General features: G+C 41.4%; 1 protein-coding gene across 1 annotated transcript; it reads left to right on the top strand.

The window, feature by feature from the left end:
* The first annotated feature begins 2,871 nt into the window (after positions 1–2,871).
* LOC147436368 (uncharacterized) lies at positions 2,872–3,912 on the top strand. The gene is made up of 2 exons (XM_086489285.1): positions 2,872–3,559; positions 3,651–3,912. Exon 1 carries the CDS (start codon positions 2,961–2,963, stop codon positions 3,525–3,527), a length of 567 nt encoding a protein of 188 aa, XP_086345411.1. The 5' UTR covers positions 2,872–2,960; the 3' UTR covers positions 3,528–3,559; positions 3,651–3,912.
* The last annotated feature ends 19,146 nt before the right edge of the window (positions 3,913–23,058 follow it).

Genomic DNA, 23,058 nt, shown 5'->3' with positions numbered 1-23,058 from the left:
CATAGTTTTTCTAATGTATGTGGGTTTTTTCTTCATACTTGGCAGCTCATGCATATTGTGGTTGATCAAGAAACAATATATTGTGGCCACTTCTAGTTATGAAGTTGAATATAGGATAACTCTCATAGCTATGATTGAGTGTGCTTAGCGGAGACATCTTATGGATGATTTGCGTGTTAAGTACCACAGTCTACCACCACTATCTTCTTGACAGCAACCAAGGTGTGTTGGTTGGTGTGAGGAGTCAAGTGTTTCACACTCGTATGAAGAAAATTTTAGTGCGTTCTCATTATGTCAAGGAGAGACTCTTTGAATTTTGAATAAGAGATCAATCTAGCATATGTGTTTGCACAGGATATGTGCCTACACTAGTCAAACCTATAGATCTTTCACCAAAGGATCCACCTTGTGAGAAGTTTAAGGCTTTTTGCAAAGCTTTGGGCTTACTTCCCTTTTTTTTTTTTAAATGCACATTAGGACCTAAAACTTCCCTAGACATGAATACCACTTCATGTTCACTGCATCACTTCTAAAAGGGCTTCATTACAATGATGTGGTAGTGGCATGCGTGAACACAATTAGGACCGACCGTCCCTTGCTATGAGGTTCTTTTCCCATGGCGTGTATATTTGACCATCATTCTAGGGAAATAATTGTTGGGTATTCAAGCCCTTTGCATGGTGTCTAGCCTGTGGGAACACCTCTTCATACATGTAGAGGCTTAGTGGAAATTGCATGAGTCAAGGAGTGGTCGATATTACTCCACAAGGTTCTATAAAGACATTTTTAATACAATAGAATGATGCGTTATTTTTGCTTTGCAGTATCGACTCTCTCTCTCTCTCTCTCTACCTCTCTCTCTCGTTTTTCTCTGCAACCTCTCACCATGGATTTTGCACGCCACCATCCTCAATACCATCAATTGGTATCAGAGCCCTTTGCCTGGTGTCTAGCCTGTGGAACACCTCTTCATACATGCAAAGGCTTAGTGGAGATTGCATGAGTCAAGGAGTGGTCAACATCACTCCACAAGGTTATGTAAAGACATTTTTTTAATACAATAGAATGTAGAGTTATTTTTGCTTTGCAGTAGCGACTCTCTCTCTCCCTCCCTCTCTCTCTCATTTTTCTCTACAACCTCTTGCCAGGGATTCTGCAAGATTTATCTTTGTTAGCACACTCAAAAATATTTATGCATGTGTTTGTGTCCTCTTGAGCTTCTTGTTCTTCTTATCCATGTTTATCTGCATTTTTGCAACCATCATTTTAACGATATATAGTGGCCAGTTCTATTTGTGAAACCAAGTACAAGAAAACTTTCACAACAATGATTGATTATGTTTGGCTTAAAAAGTGATTTGTGTGTTGGGTCAAAGTTTGTACCTCTATTTCACTAGCAATCAAAGTGCATTGGTAGCTACAAGGAATCTAGTTTTTCATGTGTGCGTCAAGTTCATTGAGATGCATTACAAGGTTGTCAAGGACAAAGTCTCTTTAGAAGAGAACAGTGTGGATTATGTGCCTACACACTCGGGGGGTGCACTATTGAGAACCCCCCTATATAACATGTGCTCAGGGGTTATTTAAAAAACCCCTTTTTTAACATGTTTGACTAAATAAAATGACCCCTTATTTTAGGATTTTTTTAATAAAATGAAATAAAAAACCCCTTTTGTTAATATATCTCTTTTAATTTGCTTGAAAATTTTGCTTTTAAAGACCCATCTTGCTTGAACTCATGTGATACATTGACATTGTTACATAGTGCACCCCTCGAGCCTACACGACATTGACATTCTTACAAAGTATCTCTTTTATTTTTCCTGGAAGTTTTCATTTAAAAACCCCTCCTGCTTGCTTGAACTCACGTGATACAATGAAATTATTACATTGTGCACCGAAATTAGCTTTGGGATTGCTTCCCTTTGTGAGTTTTTTACATCTCGTATGGCTTGGGACTTCCCTATGCATGAGAGCTAGCCCATACTTGCCGCTTGCTTGCCACACCAATCCTATCACAACACTCCTAAGGGAATTTGTTTCTTTTGATATGGTACTAGTGATGTGTGTGAGCACCCTTGGGACTATCAAGCACTTTCCCCTCACTAGGAGTTGTTCTTCTCCCAACTTGGATATATGTTCATGGTCCAAGGGGATCACTTAAATTTGTATTACTTGTTATTTTTGTGCCCTTGAGCTTCTCTTCTTCTCCAAGCTTCATGTGTGCATTACGACAACCCTAAATTGTACATTTTGTGTCGAACTTGATTGGACCATATGAGTGAGCATGGAATGATAATTTTTCTTGTTTAGGTTATGTGCCTTTGTTTCTTGTAAAACTCTATATAATCATTGTATTTATGATAAGCATGCTAAATTAATTAATAAGAGTTCTCGGTACAAGACAAAGATTGACGAGAAGGCTAAGCATAAGAACCAGAGGAGCGATCACTTGCGAGGTTGGAAATGCACAATACAATGTGCAATGACACAGGGCCTTGACTTAATCCAAGTGTAACCTTAGAAGAAGGCTAGCTTGAGCATAATGTGAGAATCTATTCATAAACTTTGCCAAGCTGTATAGAGGCCTCTTATCAATCACTAAGAAAATTGAGTGTCCTCACTTAGTTTTCAGATTACAATGATATAAATGGAATAGTAACTCTCAATGAAATTTTGTCTCATATTTTTTTGTAGAATTTGAAAGGTGCGTTAGATCCTTCACGGAAAGATATGTGAATAGGAGAAAAGCAAGCGTTAAGATGCTGCTAGAATGGAGTATGTAGACAAAAGAGAAGCCGTGTAGTAGGTTAGCATGTGGCCACCTTTTTGTTTTCTCGTGGTCCATGGCTGTAGCTTGTAAGCTGCGAGCTCAACTATAAAGCATGGGCTTGGGTTCTCAGTGAGTACTGGATAGTGAGTGAAGTGAAAGCCAAGAAGAGGTCGCGACTCGCGGCACCATGGGAGCTCCTTCATGGCTTCCTTCTTTGCTTATGCTCGTGGGGCTATTAATGGTGGCCAATGTTGCTGATGCATGGTCGAAGCCCGGCTATGGCTATGTGTCCCCACCCCCTCCCTATAAGTACAAAAGCCCTCCTCCACCGCCTCCGCCATCACCATCCCCGCCACCTCCATACAAATACAAGAGCCCACCACCTCCGTCCCCGCCGCCACCTTCACCGTCCCCGCCGCCTCCATACAAATACAAGAGCCCACCACCCCCTCCTCCATCCCCTCCGCCACCGTCACCGTCCCCACCCCCACCTTACAAATACAAGAGCCCACCTCCCCCCTCTCCTTGCCCACCTCCGCCTCCCCCTCCCCCTCCCTCTCCTTGCCCACCTCCCCCATCCCCATCCCCACCACCTCCCTACAAATACAAGAGCCCACCGCCGCCACCTCCATCACCTCCCCCTCCCTCTCCTTCTCCACCTCCTCCTTACCACTACAAGTCCCCCCCTCCTCCCCCTCCGAAAGCCAAGTACTACTACAACTCCCCTCCTCCTCCTCCTCCTCCTCCCTACTGAGCCAATGTGGGATGTTCTTGCTCTCTATCTTGGTAGATGGAGCACTGCTTTATGTTTTCTGCTGGGATTTATTGATGACTTTCTAGTACTGTATCCTAACAGTCAGCTTGTCTTGATTTGCAGACATTTCTTCGAAATCATAGAAGATATGCGGAGGGCGCTGCGTCGAGGCACCAGCGCTTCGGTCAGTTTTTATGGTCTACCACTGCCTCTGCTACCATCCATAAATTTTGTAATTAAGCATCTTACTCTTAAATGTTTACCAATGTACTGTCACCATCAATAGAAATAACTGGTAGCAAGCCAGCTCCTGTAATTTGGTTTGCTATGGAATCGAAATGCAAATTCTATTAAATTTGGCAGTGAAGGCCACTTGGAAATGGGATACTCCGTGTTCTTTGTGACATAAAATTGTGTGTCTACTTTTGAGGTTCTTGGCATCTCGTCAAAAAGCTGTCACCCTCCCCGCTTTCCTTTATTCCTTCTTGTGCCGCGTTGGCAACCACTGGAAACACAAGCTGAATTCTTCGGAGAGAGAGAGAGAGAGAGGGGGAGAGAGAGAGAGAAGGCTAGAAAAATACATTTTTCCGAAGAAAATAAAGGCAAACTTGAAATTCTTCCGGTTTCTAGGTCAAAACTTGAAGCTTTTGCCGGTATTTACACTAAAACTTATGTAAATTTGGTGTAAATTTGCCGGTTTTCTTCAAGGCAAGCTCAAAATCTCACCGGGATTTTATGATTTTAGCCAGTTAAAATACATTGTACCCCGGTTTCTTTCTAACACTGGTGCCTCAGAGAACAATTCCAAGAGACCTTAAAAATCTGTCCAACGTCGAATCTTGACTCAAGAAGTGATACTCACAAGGGGATTGGGAGAACCAATCTACCCAAATGTAGTAACACTAGTGATGATCCTTGTCTTCACTACATGATGCCGATAGTAAATCTAGGGTAGAAGTCATCCAAGCGTACCACGTGTTGAGCTTGTAGGATGTCCTTTTTGAATCCTTTTTTCCGTCATGCAAGATAGTTGTGACCAATTTTCTCACATCAAAAACATTTGTGTTCTTTCTTTTACCCTTCAAGTTCTTTGGGAGAAAACTTGTTGTTACCTTTAGCTGATTTTCTTCTCTTTCCTTTAGAGTCACTCTGCTGAAAGACCGACAATGGTAGAAATACACCTCCATTGACTATCAATGTCTTTGTAAAATGAATAGAACTAAGAAAGCTCTTATTCGATACTTATTCTAGGCTCATACCCTTCCAAAATCAAGTTGCAACAAGAATGTATCCTGTATCGAGAATGCATCACACGATTCAAGGAAAGTTTGGAGGATACTTTGCCATGCAAACTAATTAATTTTTTAAGGATAAAGAAATCAACATAACAACTTATTTAGATAAGTAGATCACCAAGAAAAGCACTGAAGGTGGCATTCTACAATGAGCCAGATAGTATACAAACCTTCTTATGATTACTTGAGTGTACAAGCAATTGTGCATGTGCCTAAATATCTTTGAAAAAAATTGACTTAAAATTGAATAATTATATGTTTGTTGACGATGGAGACAGCTATGTGATGGGTTATTATTTATGGGAACCTACATTTCATAAAATTATCATGAGTAGTGATGTAATCTTCAATGAGGAAAAAATTGCACGAAATCCCTCCTAAAGAGGTGGAGATGAGAAAAATCTCCTTCTAGGATGTTATGCCAATTGTTCAAGTGCAAGGGAAACAAGGTGTGCACCTAGTGTGAAGACCTAGAATGTAGATTGCATTCAGTAGTTCAACTTCAATTTTTAGACCACCAGAATATATAATTGTGCCAACCCTAGACTACATTATATTCATACATTGCAGAGAACCCTCATATTACAAAGAGCTATATTAAGGGACGACAAGCTCAATAGGAGTGTGGGACATAGCAACAAAAAACAGATTCTTTTAGAAGAATCATAATTGGGGATCTATACCTTGTGGCCAAAAGAGTGGAATGTTTTGTTGGGTATTGGTTTTTATACCTTAACCCAAGGTTTAGGGAAAATGAAGAATGAAAAAATGTTCTAACTCACAGCAGCATAGGATTTGCTTGATACAATCCAAAAGAACGTAGCCCCACTCTTCTTGGCTCATAATCACATAATAGTTACAAAATAATCCCAAATTAGAAGAATTACAATGGCTTAGGATTATATTGTTAAGAAATAAGACGTAGCTAAATAGATAATTGAGTAGATTACTTAATTGAGAGAGACAGATTTATATACACGAGATTATAGAGTAGAGAGAGAGAGAGAGAGTACACACGATATACGTGGTTCACCCAATGTGGGCTACGTCCACGGGAAAGCAGCCACTCAATGGCTTTAGTACTTCAAAACAAGAAGTAGTTTACAAAGGGATTATACCCTTAATGGAGCTCCCGCCTTGCTTTACTCTCACCACCTCACACTCACCTTGTTGCATCAACTTCACACTATGAAATGTGTGTAGAAATGGCCTCCTTTTATAGGCCAAAAGGGCTGCCCTCTCTTATGAGAGACAGCCATGTGTAGCCGCCCTTGTGCGAATAAGTCCAAATCGGACCCTCCAATCCGCCCATGTGTGGCCGCCCTTGAGAAGACAAGTCCGCTTTTGAATTCGGCCACCGGCCATTGACTACCGGCCAACCGACCGGTTGTTTTCCGACCACTTTCCGGCCGCCGTCCGGCCATAATATTCCGGCGAAAAAGAATATTCCGGCGAAAAAAAAGTCTCGGGGGCGGAGCCGAGGCCTTTAAAGTTGCCCCTGATTCTTGTCCGTGAAAATTTTGGTTTCCGGTGAGTGATTTTCCTTCACGCACGATGGCTTCTCCTCATAATGGGGGCCTTACAGATGTGCGCTTTTACCACAGAAAATTACAAGGGTAAATCAGGCTCCATACTTAACAATCTCCCACTTGGAGACTGATCTCCAAACCAAACCTGTGACTGCTTTCCATTCTGGCTTCTTATCCTTGAATGCTGATTGAAGATGAGCAAAAGCTCAACTTCTCCTTGTTGACCACCTTTGTAAACATGTCTGCAGGATTTTCACTTGTATGCACCTTTCCTAGCTTTAGTTGTCCCTCTTCCAAAAGAGTGCGTATGAAGTGATATCTCACCTCAAAGTGCTTTGTCCTTGAATGAAAAGCTGAGTTCTTCGCAAGATGAATAGCGCTTTGGCTATCACTGTACAAGACACAATTGTCTTGTTTGAATCCAAGCTCTTCTAAGAATCTGTGAAGCCACAGAATTTCTTTGCTTGCCTCCGTCATTGCTACATACTCTGCTTCCGTGGTAGAAAGTGAAACCACTTTCTGCAGCTTTGAAGCCCAGCTTACTGCTGTGCCTCCAACCATGAACACATAGCCAGTAGTGCTCCTTCGAGTATCTTTGTCACCTGCCATATCTGCATCAGCATACCCTTTTAGAAAAATATCAGTTCCTCCAAAATACAAAGCATTTGTTGTTGTCCCTTTTAGATACCTAAGTATCCACTTCACAGCTTGCCAATGCTCTTTACCTGGGTTGTCCATGAACCTACTCACAACTCCCACTGCATGTGCAATGTCTGGCCTTGTCCAGACCATAGCTTACATTAGAGAACCTACCGCTGCAGCATATGGAACTTTAGACATATAGGCTATCTCCTCTTGTGTCTTTGGACACATATCCTTCGTTTGTTTAAAATGACCAGCCAAAGGTGTAGAAACTGGTTTTGCATTTTGCATTGCAAACCTTTCTAGTACCTTCTTGATGTAATCTTCTTGAGATAGCTTTATTGTCTTCTTCGTCCTGTCCCTTGATATTTTCATACCAAGTATCCTCTTTGCAACACCTAAATCTTTCATTGAAAAAGATTTGGACAGCTCCTCTTTTAGGTCTTTGATGTCCTGCATGTTAGCACTTGCAATCAACATGTCATCAACATACAACATTAGGATGATGAATTTCCCATCTCCCAAATTCTCCGTGCAGACGCAGTGATCCGAGTTGCATCTTGTGAATCCATGATCCAACATCCATCGATCAAACTTCAAGTACCATTGTCTTGATGCTTGCTTTAAACCATACAAGCTCTTCCTTAATCTGCAAACCATTTTCTCCTTACCTTTTACTTCATACCCCTTTGGTTGAAGCATGTAGATTTCCTCCTCTAAGTCACCGTGAGGGAATGCCGTATTTACATCCATTTGCTCGAGATTTAGATCATGAGCAGCCACAAGGCTTAAGACAAGCCTAATTGAGTTCATTTTTACAACAGGAGAAAATATTTCATTGAAGTCAATACCTTTCTTTTGAGAAAAACCTTTTACCACAAGCCTAGACTTGTACCTTTTCTTCCCACCTTCTTCTTCCTTTAGCTTGTACACCCATTTGTTTTGAAGTGCCCGCTTACCTTTAGGCAACTCAACCAACTCCCATGTTTGGTTGCGATGTAGTGAGTCCATCTCCACTTGCATGCTCTTCGTCCATTCTTCTTTGGATTCATGTTGCATAGCTTCTTCATATGATTCCGGCTCTCCAGAATCTGAGATCAAGAGATGGTTGAAGGAAGGAACAAACCTTTCTGGAGGTCTACTTGCTCTTGTAGATCTTCGAGGAATAGGTTGAGGCTCCTCATTTGGTTGACGTTGTTGCACATTGTCACCGTTTGCAGTCCTTGAGTCTTCACCGTCCTCAAGCTCCATGTACTCATCACCTGTTTCTTTTGGTTGTTTTCTTTCCAAGTAATCTTTGTACATATTTTGTTCGTTAAAAATTACATCCCTACTCCTTAAGATTTTACCATCTTCAGGATTCCATAGGCGATACCCAAAGTCTCCTTCTCCATAGCCAATGAAGAAACACTTTTTGGACATTGCATCTAACTTTGATCTTAGGCTTCTATCTATGTGCATGAAAGCCTCACACCCAAACACTTTGAGAAATGCATAATTCACCGGTTTACCTGTCCATGCCTCTTCTGAAACTCCCCCATCCAATGCCGTTGAGGGTGACCGATTGATTAAGTACACAGACGTACTTACAGCTTCCGCCCAAAGCTCAAGCGGTAGGCCTGCATGTAGCCGCATGCTTCGTGCTCGTTCCATGATTGTCCTGTTCATCCTTTCCGAAATCCCATTTTGTTGAGGTGTCCTTGGGGTTGTCCTTTGCCTCCGAATGCCATTGCTAGCACAAAAGCTTTCAAAAGCTTGGTTGCAATATTCACCTCCATTGTCGGATCTGAGGCATTTAACCTTGGTACCTGTTTCATTCTCCACAAAGGCTTTCCACCTTTGAAATATGGAAAATACATCGGATTTATTCTTCATGACATAAACCCATGTTTTCCTAGTCGCATCGTCTATGAATGTTACATAGTACAATGAGCCACCAAGTGATGGTGTACTTGCAGGACCCCAAACATCAAAATGAACCAACTCAAGTTTTTTATTTTTCTTTCATTTCCTGATTTTTGAAATTTTACCCTCTTTTGTTTACCATAAACACAATCTTCACAGAACTCTAAGTCCACTTCTTTCAAACCTGGTAGAAGCTTCTTTGTTTGAAGGATTTGCATTCCTTTGGCACTCATATGCCCAAGTCGGTAGTGCCACACTGCACTATCAACTTCTGTAGTTGCTGCACAAGGTGAAGCTTGCGTGCTAACAGTACACAAGTAAAGTGTACCGACTTTTTCACCCTTGGCAACCACCAAAGATCCCTTTGAGATCTTCCACCGTTTGTTTCCGAATGCAATGTTGTGACCTTCATCGTCCAATTGTCCTGTAGAGATCAAATTTTTGCGAAGAGAAGGAACATGCCTAACATCTTTAAGCTTCCATTCATTTCCGTTAGCAGTTTTGACAGAAATTGTACCTTTGCCGACAATCTCACAAGCTTCATCATCTCCCAAGTATACATACCCAAAATTACCTTTGTGTAGTCTTGGAAATGTTGCTTGTTTGGTGTCGCATGGAATGAAGCCCCGGAATCTACTATCCAAGAATTAGACACATTGTCTAATGAGAGAATTAGAGCATCTTGCTCTACTTTACCTGCCACATTGGCCTCTGCTGTTGGCTTGTTGTCTTGAGACTCTGTCTCCTTCTTCTTCTTGGACCAGCAATCCTTCTTGACGTGGCCCTTCTTGCCGCAGTTCCAACATTCAAGAACTGACTTTGTGCGTGACTTGCTCCGCCTTGAGCGATCACGACCCTTTTGGTTTTTGAACCTCTCCTTAAGCCTTCCTCTTGTTTCCACTGATAGTGCAGCACTTGATGATTCTCCTGTGCTTCTCCTTCGCATTTCCTCGCTTAGGAGAACACCCATAACATCATCAAACTTAAGAGTATTTGTGCCAGAGATAGAATTACTTACAGCCATCACAAGGCTGTCCCAACTATCCGGTAGAGATGATAGTATAAGGAGAGCTCGCACTTCGTCATCGAAATTGATTTTCACTGATCGAAGTTGACTTATGTTTGTGTTAAAGTCATTTAGGTGTTCTGCAACTGAACCATTCTCTGCCATCTTTAGATTGAACAAGCGCTTCATAAGAAATACCTTATTGGATGTCGATGGTTTCTCGTAGAAGTCGTCAAGTGACTTCATCAAGTCCTCCGTGGTCTTCATCTCCGAAACATTGAAGGCCACCGTTGATGCCAAGCTTAACCGGGTTGTTCCCAGTGCCTTTCGATCAAGGACAATCCATGCTTCATCTGCCATTGTTGCGGGCTTCTTCGCAAGACCGCCTAGTGGCAAATAGAGGTCCTTCTGGTAGAGATAGTCTTCAATCTGCATCTTCCAATGTTGGTAGTTTTTGCCGTTGAACTTCTCAATCTTGAGCTTCCCTTCCTCCGCCATAACTCCCACTCAATTCAAGGAATCCTTTCCTTGAGATAATTTAGCTACGAGCAAACCTTGCTCTGATACCAGTTGTTAGGAAATAAGACGTAGCTAAATAGATAATTGAGTAGATTACTTAATTGAGAGAGACAGATTTATATACACGAGATTATAGAGTAGAGAGAGAGAGAGAGAGAGAGTACACACGATATACGTGGTTCACCCAATGTGGGCTACGTCCACGGGAAAGCAGCCACTCAATGGCTTTAGTACTTCAAAACAAGAAGTAGTTTACAAAGGGATTATACCCTTAATGGAGCTCCCGCCTTGCTTCACTCTCACCACCTCACACTCACCTTGTTGCATCAACTTCACACTATGAAATGTGTGTAGAAATGGCCTCCTTTTATAGGCCAAAAGGGCTGCCCTCTCTTATGAGAGACAGCCATGTGTAGCCGCCCTTGTGCGAATAAGTCCAAATCGGACCCTCCAATCCGCCCATGTGTGGCCGCCCTTGAGAAGACAAGTCCGCTTTTGAATTCGGCCACCGGCCACCGGCCATTGACTACCGGCCAACCGACCGGTTGTTTTCCGACCACTTTCCGGCCGCCGTCCGGCCATAATATTTCGGCGAAAAAGAATATTCCGGCGAAAAAAAAGTCTCGGGGGCCTCCGCCCCCGAGGCCTTTAAAGTTGCCCCTGATTCTTGTCAGTGAAAATTTTGGTTTCCGGTGAGTGATTTTTCTTCACGCACGATGGCTTCTCCTCATAATGGGGGCCTTACAAATGTGCGCTTTTACCACAGAAAATTACAAGGGTAAATCAGGCTCCATACTTAACATATATACGTCCAAAATGATTAAAAAAAGAGCAAAAATACATCATAGGCTGAGTGTATGTAGGCTCCCGATGTTAGTTATGACATTTCCTCCCCTCCTAGATTGGGTCGTCCTCAACACAGCTTCAAGGGATTTGGTAGTGTTCTAGCTTGCGAGCTTGTCTTTGCTTCTTGAGGGCTTTGAGAGCATCATATACTTGATCCAGAGTTTCTTGTTTGCTTCAACCAGGAACTGCAAGTCAATTGGAGTGTTGAGCTCCATTGTCATGTAGCCAATAGACGTGGTGAAAATGTTTTCCACCCCACAGGGCCAAAGATCTTGGATTTGAAAGTGAAGAACCCCATGTAGAATGCTTCCTTGACTATCTACATGTAGTAAGATGGCAAGAACATAACTCTAGCACAAAATCAATAGAGGATTTCATCAGGCATTGATCTGACAAGTCATAGCAAAGCCCTTGGTTGCTCTCAAGGAAAGCCATCCATGGAGCATCTGTCTACTCTACCTGGTGGAAGGTTTGGATGCATAGCATCTTAGCAATCTTGGTGAGCATGATACATGCAAGATCATATACACTCTTGAAGATCTCTATAGCTTTTGAGAGTGTTTTGATCATGTAACCTTATGAAGCTTTGCCTTTAGGTGGACACAATCTTAGGTAATTGAGCCATGTTGGATGTTTCTTTAGAATCAGTTGATGGCTTCCCCAACTTCAAAGTCTTGGCATTGGACAGAAGGTGGGATATTTTGTGGTATCTTTTCTGGTATCTGTTGAAGCCTCAGTGTAGAGATTTTTCCTTAGTATGATTAAGGCTATTTAGTTATCTTTCAAGAAATCACATATACTTCTCTAGGCATATCCCTATCCTCATTCCAAGACTCAGGTAGCATGTCTCCTCCGCCACATGTGGAGGTAGCACATTTATACAATTTACAATTCTTTTTTTTTTTTAGCTTGTTTGGGAACTATGTTCCGTTTTTTTATAAATACTCCGAGAAGCAAAGAAAATGTCTGGGGACTGAGGACAATTGTGGGATAGCCCATTTAGGTTTTTAGACTTTCCAAAGTTCCTTTTTACCAAACAATTAGAAAAGTTCTTAATTTAAATCACTTCCTCATCCCTTATTCGATCCCTTCTTGGAATCCCTTTTTCCTTCCTCCTTTTTTTGTCGGCATGAGGCCGACCTAGACTAGGCCAATTTCCAAACACATCCGCAAGTCCACCCACCCGACCGAGGACTCACTCTCATCCAATCCCAATTCTAGGGCATGGAATGGACCTGAGCTTAAAGTATAGACCAACAGTTATCAGTCCTAGCCACAAAGGACCATTCCTCGTTGCATCCCATAGGTAAACACGTGTAGGTCTTTTTTTCAAAACTTTAAGACATATTTCACCTTAAATATTCTAGGGCTATCCACGTTCAATTTTCTAAAAGAAGTTTTTAATCCTAGTTGAAACTTAAATTAGGTTCGTTGAGTTATAATCCCCTAGTTCCTATTTTCTTTTAATGTATACTCAAAGCAAGACCTTAAGAAAAGCAACGAGTTTCTTGGGGATGAAAGTTTTGTCTTGATATAAAGTTCAAGTTAACCCCATCTTGGATGATTCCCATTTGTTTCCTTTGCATCACTTTCCATCCATGGGGCATCTCCATGTAAGCAATGGGAGTTTTATGTTCAAGCAACATGATACATCATGACTTTTGTGAAACTATCCCCTTACTCCTCCCCCATATCGTAATTGCAAAACCAATTTGAAAGAATACAAACTTAAAAAGAACTTGATGCATATTCTCTTTATGATGAACTTTGCTTAAGTGTGGGTCATGAATTGCAAACATAGAACTTTAGAGTGAACCAGCTTACAATCGTAAACTTCTTTTGAGTGATTATGCACAAGCCAATTCTTGATTGTGTAAGAAAGTATAAAAGTAAATTGCAAAGTTCCTTATATAAGATATGCTCGTTAAGTGAGAAATGCTTGTGCAAGGGAGTATGAATGTTTAACAAAACCTTCTTAAGATGGGATTTATGCTTACCTCTTCTAGCATGGAGAAGATTACTCACGTAGTGGCTATACCTAGAAGACCTTGTAGTTACGCTACGATAAAAGGAATTTCTCATGAAATCATCGCTTGACTGATTACCTTTTCTTTGACCCCCCAAAGTCTTTTCACAGTGATTCAATTTTTATGTGTGTGCTTATTTTGTATGCCTTGGGTTCTTTGCTTTTCAAGAAAATTTTGGACTTCAGTCCCTTGACGTGGGGAAGATGGGATCTCCATTTCTTCGATAGGATCAGGTAGTCCCTCTATAAACAGTCTTTCCATCAAGAAGTGAGTACGCCCACTTTCCCATGACTTTAAGTCACTTTCTTCTTGGATGACACTAGGTATGGCTAAGGGTCTATGGACTTGGTGAGGTTGTTGTTGCGTAGAGACACGGTGTCTGTAATCTGGATCTGTCTAGGTGCTAGTTCTATATCCCTTTGGGTATCTTCTACCAGACTCCTTAATTGCTTGACTCACTCAATCTCCTCTGTAGGGTTTGGATAAGTTCCTATCTTCTTCTTGGATCTTGGCCATTGTGGCTCATGAAGATCTTCCTTGTTGATTTCTATCTTAGTGGTCATTTTGGTCTCCATGGTTTCACCTGAATCAGCATCCTCTTCAGCGTCGTTCATATATATGGGGTCGTCACCAGTCCCTATGTTGGTCTTTGAACTAGGGTCTGACTTTGCTGCTTTTTGCGATCTCTTCCTTCGTGTTCTCTTCTTTTTTTGAGATTTGGCAATTGATGCCGTGTCTCTTTCCTCAAGAATATAATTTTGTTTTTGGAGCATCGATCGTGTGAGTACGTTTACTAGTAGCATAGGTGTACTTTGTGATGGCTCCTCGGTAACTTCAATCAAGTTTAATGGCGTGATCTTCGGTGCATTTGGATTATTTGGACATTGGGCAATCAAATGATCTATGCCACATCGATTACACATGAGTATCGGTATTGTAGACGTGCTCGCTTGATTGGTTTGCATTAGTGTGGCGTTCTTTTGTAGACTAATCGGACACTCCGCTACACAATGCGGACCTCCACACTCATAGCATTGAAGAGGTGGTCTCTTATCAGTGTAGTTGATATTTTGGCCTCTTGCCGCAAGAGTAGCTACTTGATATACAGGTTTGACTTGTCCCCAATGGTCCTCCATGTAGTATTGTGGACTTTCTTCAAGCACATCCATTCCATAGGCAATATTAGGATATATATCTTCCTCACAGCCTTCCAAACAAGCAATAGATGACTCATGACCCACTTGATTCACAGAAGTGATTCTCGGATGTGGTGGTTGCGGTCCTAGCACTGGAGGTGGTAAGGGTGTTGTTTGAACAACATTTTGGGCCCTAGGAACCATGTGTTGTGCTGTTTGTTCAAGACATGCGGCCGGCATCAATGCAGGCACTCGCGGTGTGTCTGTCCATGCTAAGGTTGGTCTATTGGCCATCGTACGCTTAAATACTATGCAATCCTTAGCTTGATGACCATATCTCCCACAGGCATTGCAATTCCCATTGAATTTTACTATAAGAGTAGGGAATTCACTGGTACTATGCAGTCCAAAGCAGACTGAGCACCATTGTTGCTCCCTTCTTGGATACATATGATTTTTTTGCGGAGCACAATTATCTCTAAGACTCTCTTGAATAGCCTTGGTGAGATCTACTAAAGTCATCTCAGATATCTTTGGCTCTTTAGCAATAGCTTTAGGGTCATTGGTTGATGCCTTGATGCTTGCGAGCTAATAAATTTAGGCTCAACAGACACTCCCGTTTTCACTCGTTTTTTTAAAATTTTAATTTTTTAATATTTTTGAATGATCGGTTTTTTTATTAAAGTGTGTGATAGCTCAAAACGAGCGTATCACTCAGAGGGTCGTGGTGTGCTTTACAGCACAACGTTCTGTCACCTGAAGCTCCGTTGGTCTTCAAAAAAGTCGACTTTTAGCTACGTGTGAAGCTAAAATTCATAATTTTAAAGGGCGATAGATGCCTAAGCCTGAGCGTGAGCTTGGGCTTGGGTCTGGGAGATATTCCCAATCCCGGTCCTACCTTTAAAAATTTTAGTGTTTTTTTAAATAAAATTTAAAAAAATAAAAATTTTTATTTTATTTTATTTTTTAGATTTTTTTTTTAAAGGATAAGGTCGCCGCGGCCTACGCAAGAGCACACACACACTCTACCTACCTACTTCCAACTAATACACCTACTGTTACACACTAACACACTCTATTAGCTCTCACAGATCTACTTCCTACTTACTCTACATAACATTACACAGAACTAACAACCTTAATACTAACACCTTACACAGAGAAAAAACACAGTACCTTTGAAAACTCTATTAACAAAAAAAATACACACTAGTAACACAAAATCCTTCTTCTCAACACACACACCCTTCTTCCTACCTTGCCTATAATTGAAATTGCACCACGAAAGAAGCACAGAGTGCCATTCAAGCTTATTATATGGCATTCCCCGGCAACGGCGCCGAAAATGTGCCCGTATGTCACGCATGTCAATGTAAGAAACTTGCCGATACACCGTGTGCGAGCCACAAATAGCTCCAAGCACACAACAAGCCTAAACTAGTAAACTCAAAGATGGCGGTGGTGTGTCACTCACCGCTCTACGCTTCCTGTCGTGGAGGATTCCTCGCCGTGAAGAAGAGGGAGACGCCGCTATGCCGCACTCAACCGCCTCGCCGCCGCAATGCTCGATCGCACTCTCTCTCTCTCTCTCTCTCTCTCTCTCTCTCTCTCTCTCTCTCTCTCTCTCTCTCTCACACACACACACACACACACACACACACACACACACATACACACTCACACAAGGAGATGAAGAAGAAGAAGATGGAGATGGAGCAAGAGCACTCTTCAATTGCACAAATGAGAGAATGAGTGATTTTTAGGTTTAGTTGACTTTTATATGAGCTCGCCCCATTCACACTTGGGCGCCCATGCTTAGCCAACTAATCCCTTGAATGGTCCAGTTAGAGTGCGCCTCTCATTAGTGATCACTCTTACCCTTTTCCTATTGGACCAACAAGCCCGGTACCTGACTCTACCAAGTAAATAATAAAACGTCCATCGTAGGTGATAGGGTGTCCGTGAGCCGTGAGGGTTAACATCATCGAAAGTTGGTAGATAACTGGGGTGAATACCTTCAAAGCGTTATGTGGTGCAGCCCACAACCCATTGACATCACACAACTAGAGGCTACAGAGAAGCCAAAGTTGAGCCGTACCGTAAGGAGACGACAAAATCAAGCGTTGGCTCAACAATAAAAGGAATTGGAAGTGAAATCACAATACACAGAACAACAGGTCCCCACAAACTTACACCCTACACCTGAACATTTTAAATCCTATACCACAGAGGAACGTAAGGTTGTGTATACAAAGGCTCAAAGAAAACCTATCAATGGGAGCAATGGAGTCTATGACGGTCCAGTGATAGTTAAGAAAATAGAGATAGCAGACCCAGGAGAAGAGTCCAAACCTGTTTTCATTGCCCAAGATCTGGCAGAGACTGAGTGTGTACTTAAAGAACTTCTCAAGGAATTCAGGGATATATTTTCCTGGCCATATCATGATATGAAAGGATTTCCACCTTCCGTGGTGCAACACACAATCCCCATGAATAGCATGGCTAAACCAGTTCAACAACGACCCTACCCAATGATTAGATATGCAAAAATCGTTAGAAGAGATTGAAAAGCTTGTGGAATGCGGATTCATATACCCTATTGAGCACTCAGAATGGGTGTCTCCAATAGTGAGTGTGCCAAAAAAGAATGGGAAAATCAGAGTGTGCGTGGATCTCAAGAAGGTCAATGCCGCCACTAGGAGGGACCATTACCCCTTGCCATATTCAGAACATGTGCTTGAAAGAGTTGCAAGGAAGGAAGCTTATAGCTTTTTAGATGGGTACTCTGGCTGCAATCAAATCACAATTTCGCTGGAGGACCAAGCTAAAACAGCCTTTAAAACCGAATTTGGAGTGTTCGCATTTTGTGTTATGGCTTTTGGATTGATCAATGCCCTGGCTACCTTTCAAAGATTAATAAACACTGCTTTTAGAGATTATTTGAGGGAGTTTTGTGAAGCTTTCTTAGATGACCTTTGTGTTTATTCCTCTTGGAAAGAACATCTATCATGCTTACAAAAAGTGTTTGAGAAGTGTAGATTGTTTCGCATCTCCTTAAACCCTTTCAAATGCCAATTTTGGGTTAAACATGGAGTCATTTTAGGGCATATAGTGTCCATGGGATTTCCACAGATGAGAGCAAAATTAAAGCCATTGGTGAATTGCCACCACCTACAAACTATAAAGGAGTTCAAAGGTTCATGGGCCATGTTGGTTATTACCGACGGTTTATTTTAAACTTTTTCGAGATAGCTCGTCCTTTGTACAAGCTTCTTATTGAGTTCAATGGACTGCGGAGTGTGACCATGCTTATGAGGCATTGAAAAAGACCTAGTGCTCCTATTCTACGAGTGCCCGATTGGAATGTAATTTTCCATGTACATATTGATGCATCAAACTTTGCTATTGGGTGTGTTCTAGCTCAACCAGGAGAACATAAACTGGACTACCCCATTAGCCTTGCAAGTCGTCAATTGAATGATGCCGAGAGAAACTACACCACTACAGAGCGAGAAGGTTTAAATATGATTTATGTAGTGAAGAATTTTGCTACTACCTTCTGGCCAACAAGTTTGTGTTCTATGTTGATCATCAAGCCTTTTTGTATCTAGTAAATAAACCTTGTTCCACAGGAAGAATTACACGATGGTTGTTAATTCTCCTTGAGTTTGATTTTACCGTTGTGGTGAGACCTGGTAAAAGGCATGTCATGGTGGATCATTTGTCTCGCATACCCAATGGTGAAGCTTCTACTGGAGTCGATGATGAGTTGCCCGATACTTCTCTATTCCTAGTGAAAACCATACCTGAATGGAGTGAGAAGATTGTGAAGTTCTTAGTTAATGGTTTTCCACCCAAAGAGCTTCGTAAAGACGTAGCTCAAAAACTGTTAAAACAATGTGAACCTTACTCTCTCATTGCAAGAACTCTCTACAAGCTAGGAAGGATGATATTCTTAGACGTTGTGCCCGTGAGGATGAGTATTTATACATACTGCAAGAAGCCCACATGGGTATAGCCGGAGGACATTTCTCAAGGGAAATAACAGCTAGAAAGGTGTTGCAATCAGGCTATTGGTGGCCTACCTTATTCAAGGATGCATCACTTTTTGTAAAAGGATATGATGAATGCCAATGTTACAAGATCACACAACGAAAGGATAGGATGCCCTTACATCCTGTTAAAGTGACTCAACCATTTGAAAAATGGGGTTTGGACTTTGTAGGCCCAATTAGTCTGATAGCTCGCACTCAATCTTGATATATTATCGTTGCCATTGACTATGTGACAAAGTGGACAGAAGCCAGGGCAACACGTAAGGCCGATGCGAGGTCAACTATCAAGTTTCTCTTTGAGAACATTATTACAAGATTTGGTTGTCCCTTTGAGATTGTGAGTGACAATGGTACTCAGTTTATAAATGGAGTAATAAAAGAACTCACTACCAACTTTATGATAGCTCACCATAAGTCCACACCTTATTATCCACAAGCAAATGGCCAAGTTGAGAGCATCAACAAGACCTTAATCTCTATCTTGACCAAAATGGTGGAAGCTCATCGCACAGATTGAGATTTAAATCTTACATCAGCTCTATGGGCTTATCGTATTGCGTACAAAGTTTCCATTAATTGCACACCATTTAAGATGGTGTATGGCTAAGAAGCGGTTATGCCATGGGAGTTTGTCATTCCTAGTCTTCAAGTAGCTTCTCAAGAAGGTTGGGATGGTAACCCCTTAGTTGAGCGATTATATATCCTTCAAAGGCTAGATGAAGAGAGGCAATTAGCTGTGCAAAATGCACTTGTAGAGAAAGATAGGAGGAAGAAATGGTTTGATTGTCATCTAAAGAACAAAGATATCAATGTTGGTGATAAAGTCCTTATGTATGGAGTACGTAACAAAAAGAAAAAGTTGAAATATGTGAAAAAAGGACCATATAGAGTATGTGAGATCACCCCGCAAGGAACCATTCGTGTGGAGACTCTTGATGGAGTTGAAATCATTGGATTCCTCAATGGGTGCAAATTTAAAAGATACTATGATCCTTTAAGCCAAGAGGAGCTACGTGCCATCCATACAAAAAAGGCAGCCAAGGCACAAACAGAATTGAAGAAGATACAAGCTCAAGCTGAGGCTAAGGAGCGACAACAACGCGTAAGACGAAAACGAGAGGCTAACCTTGGAGTCACACATGCATTCCACGTTGAAACCGACGAGGATTGGTTGGACTCTGACACACCTCTACGATTCTCTATTGAGCTAAACAGCACCTATGAAAAAGTGCTATATAACGCCTTATTGGACACGGGTGCTAAATATAATCTTCTATCATATGGGGTGTGGTGTCAGTTAGGGAAGCCACCTCTATCTGAGAGTATTATCCAAGTCAAGGGTGTCAACAAGAAAAAAAACTTCGATTTTTGGAATCTGGCACACTTCTGTCAGTTATGACAATGGGGTTGTTGCTCAAGACTTTTTGGTCATGCCTGTTGGAACTATGGAGGGTAATATAAACCTAGGACGCGCGTGGATGATAGCCACCAAATGCACTATTGATTGGGGAACAGGGGGTGTCACAACACAGAAACCAACTCCTAGCCCTTCCACTCAAGCCATAGTCCCTAAGATATTGCCTTTTAAGGAAATAAAATCCAAAACATTACATGTCCAAGAGGTTGAACCATATGTCCCCATAGCCCAACTCTCTAGAGCTTCAAGTGATGTAGTTGAAATAAAGCTTGAGACACACAAGAACCATCCCAATATAACAAGAAAACATACAAGTGGGTCCCTAAAGCTTCTTTAGCAACCATAGCCAGTGCTAACAGACAGGAGCTTGGTAAGAGACGTCCATACGCCCCAAGAAATGTAAAGAAACGTTTCGCTGGATTCCTAAAAAAAACTATTGGAAGCCCAAGGCTACTATAAAGGAAATGATCAAATTTAGGTGCCAAAACGTAAATTGTGCTCTTACTTGTCACCGAGCCCATGTGATCTCAATCCTGTGGCTCCAAAATATATTGAAGATCGTGGAAAGGAAAAAATCAAGGAATGCTACACACCTATTCCAGAGCTAGTTTGGGTACCAAAGAAAGAACGATTTGTTCCACCTAGCTCAGGAACAGCGAAATCAAATGAAGCTTCTTGCTCTTTGTGTAGTTTCTATACAGAAATAGAAGCTTCATCACAACCTCCACCTACCATTGTACATATCCATACAAGCAAGAAAGAGTTTGCACCTCCCGTTTTAAGTTCACCACCTACAACAATATTGCAAATAAAATCATGGGAGAGTACCTTACCACCCTTGCAACAAGATGAAACACATAGGGCGGTCGAAAACTATTGGTTAAAGCCTTCACCCATAACAACTTGGAACAATTGGTTTCAAAAGGTGACGACATCATTCCAAAAGGTATGATCTACCCAAGGAAGGGGGGAGTGTTTGCTAACATCCATCATTCACTCGCTTCCCTCTCAACCTTCCTCCCTGACCTCTTAATCTCCGATCTTAGGGAATGTATATATAAAGCCTTATACTCACAAAAACAAGATAAAAAAGTAAACGATCAAGAGCCATAACACAAAATCATAAAAACACATTATGCACAAGAACACGACCCTTGTAATATTGGCACTCTAACCATCATCTATTTGCGTGTACAGATATAGCTAGTAAGCTAGAGTCATCCACTCGTGCCTTGGGTGAGAGGTATCCTTGTTACTTTTCATAAATTTTTCACATGGTCTTTCCGGTGCTTGCCTGTGAATGAGATTTGGTAGGTACGCTAGCATGTGAGAGGAATTTTGAGGAGTTGGAATGGCTGATACGTCTCTTGACCACGACTAATCCATACTTAGTAGAGAGTGTATCTCCCATTGCACAAGCCTATCCTTTTGACCAATATGACTATAGGCGTCTAGTGACCTTCTTAGTAAACATCGGTGCCTCTGATGATGAAGAAGATTTACATGATTATATGGATGGCACATATGGTCTCACGGATGATGACTTTGTTTTTCTCGACGACGAGGATAGGGGTTTAGCCTTAGGGTTTTCCCCCAATCTCTACAATATTCTATTCCCTTGACTCTCTAGGGGGAGTGCAAATAATTAGGTTAGGGTTCCTTATGTTTTTTTAATTGTGTTCAATAAGTGTTGGTACCTTTTCCCACGGATGTGCCTCCTAGAGGTATCCTTTGTGTTTCCAAGTGTGTACAAGAACGTGTGGCTGTGGTTAGGATTTGGACCTTCATGGAATCTTTCTCTCGTTCACACTTCAAATCAAGCGCAACCATCAACACAAACAGGTGTTTCTTGTCCATTAACATTGCCCCTTATCTTTTTGCATCCATGTTTGTATGCTTTAATTGTGATTTGTAGCATAATATTTAGTGCATTTTCTTAGTATCAAACATTGAATTCAATGTAATTTTTTATCATAATCACTTGTCTAGGTCTAAAAATCAAGCAGTCCGACTAAGCTAGTTTGACCAAGCTAGGTGTTAGAGATCTTCTCTTAATACCACGGGGAATGCCTTCCTAATAATTAATGGTTACTTAGGTTCTTAATCTGATTTAGGCAGCATTGTGTGAAATGTACTAGGGCTTTCTAGTGGGCTTAGTCCCTATTGACCTTTAGCTTAAGTATTATAAAGGCAGTTTACTAGTGTGATGATCCTGGGGAGGGTAACAGTGTTATATGACCCCCCAAAGCTACAAAATTGAAATGTTGAAAACGAACAAACAAAAAATCAAAGTGCCACAATGTAAAATCTTAAGCTGGAAGAGAAACCTCAGCTTTTGATTTGGTACTCCACTAACATGTATCGCCTATGGTACTAGAGCCCTAGAGGTTCCCAGTGTGGGCGCTTTTCCTTGAAAAGCAAAAAACCCAAGGCATACAAAATAAGCACACACATCAAAATTGAATCACTGTGAAAAGACTTTGGGGGGTCAAAGAAAAGGTAATCAGTCACGCGATGATTTCATGAGAAATTCCTTTTATCATAGCTTAACTACAAGGTCTTCTAGGTATAGCCTCTACTCAGCCCTCGAACATGAAATACTTGGCTCTCGCAATCAAACAACTTAATTGACCAGAGAAAATTAAGAAGCTTACCCATGGTATTGATAGTCGATCTTTAGTGCCTTTCGACCGTTGAATTAGCGACCTCAAACTTGTTTAGTTTTTTACCTTCCCAATTGTTTATGCGTTTGATTATATTGCAATTTAATGTTTATTGCTGACAAATGGTTTAGAATTATGCTACCAATCAATTTGTCTGACAAAAATTGCACATGCTTTTTAATTGTATATGAGAGTGCAATTATTGTGCCAATGTTGTTTGATTTTGCAGTGACTGAAGAAGGCTAAGGACATTCATCTCAAATGCTCTTCCACCTCAATGAACGATCTTCAACTCAATAGCTTCCGAGGATGGAATCTACATCAGGGAGGGGGGCATGTTAACCCTCACGCACATTCTTATCACCTAAGACGGACGCCGTATAATTTATTTGGTAGAGTCATGTACCGGGCTTGTCGGTCCAATAGAAAAAGGGTAAGAGTGATCGTCGATGAGAGGTGCACTCTAACTGGAACATTCAAGGGATTAGTTG

This window comes from Adiantum capillus-veneris, chromosome 18 (assembly GCF_014529385.1).
Source record: "Adiantum capillus-veneris isolate H3 chromosome 18, ASM1452938v2, whole genome shotgun sequence".
Taxonomy (NCBI): Eukaryota; Viridiplantae; Streptophyta; class Polypodiopsida; order Polypodiales; family Pteridaceae; genus Adiantum; species Adiantum capillus-veneris.
The sequence above is the reverse complement of the archived record's forward strand: the minus strand, read 5'-3'. Positions and strand labels throughout refer to the sequence as shown.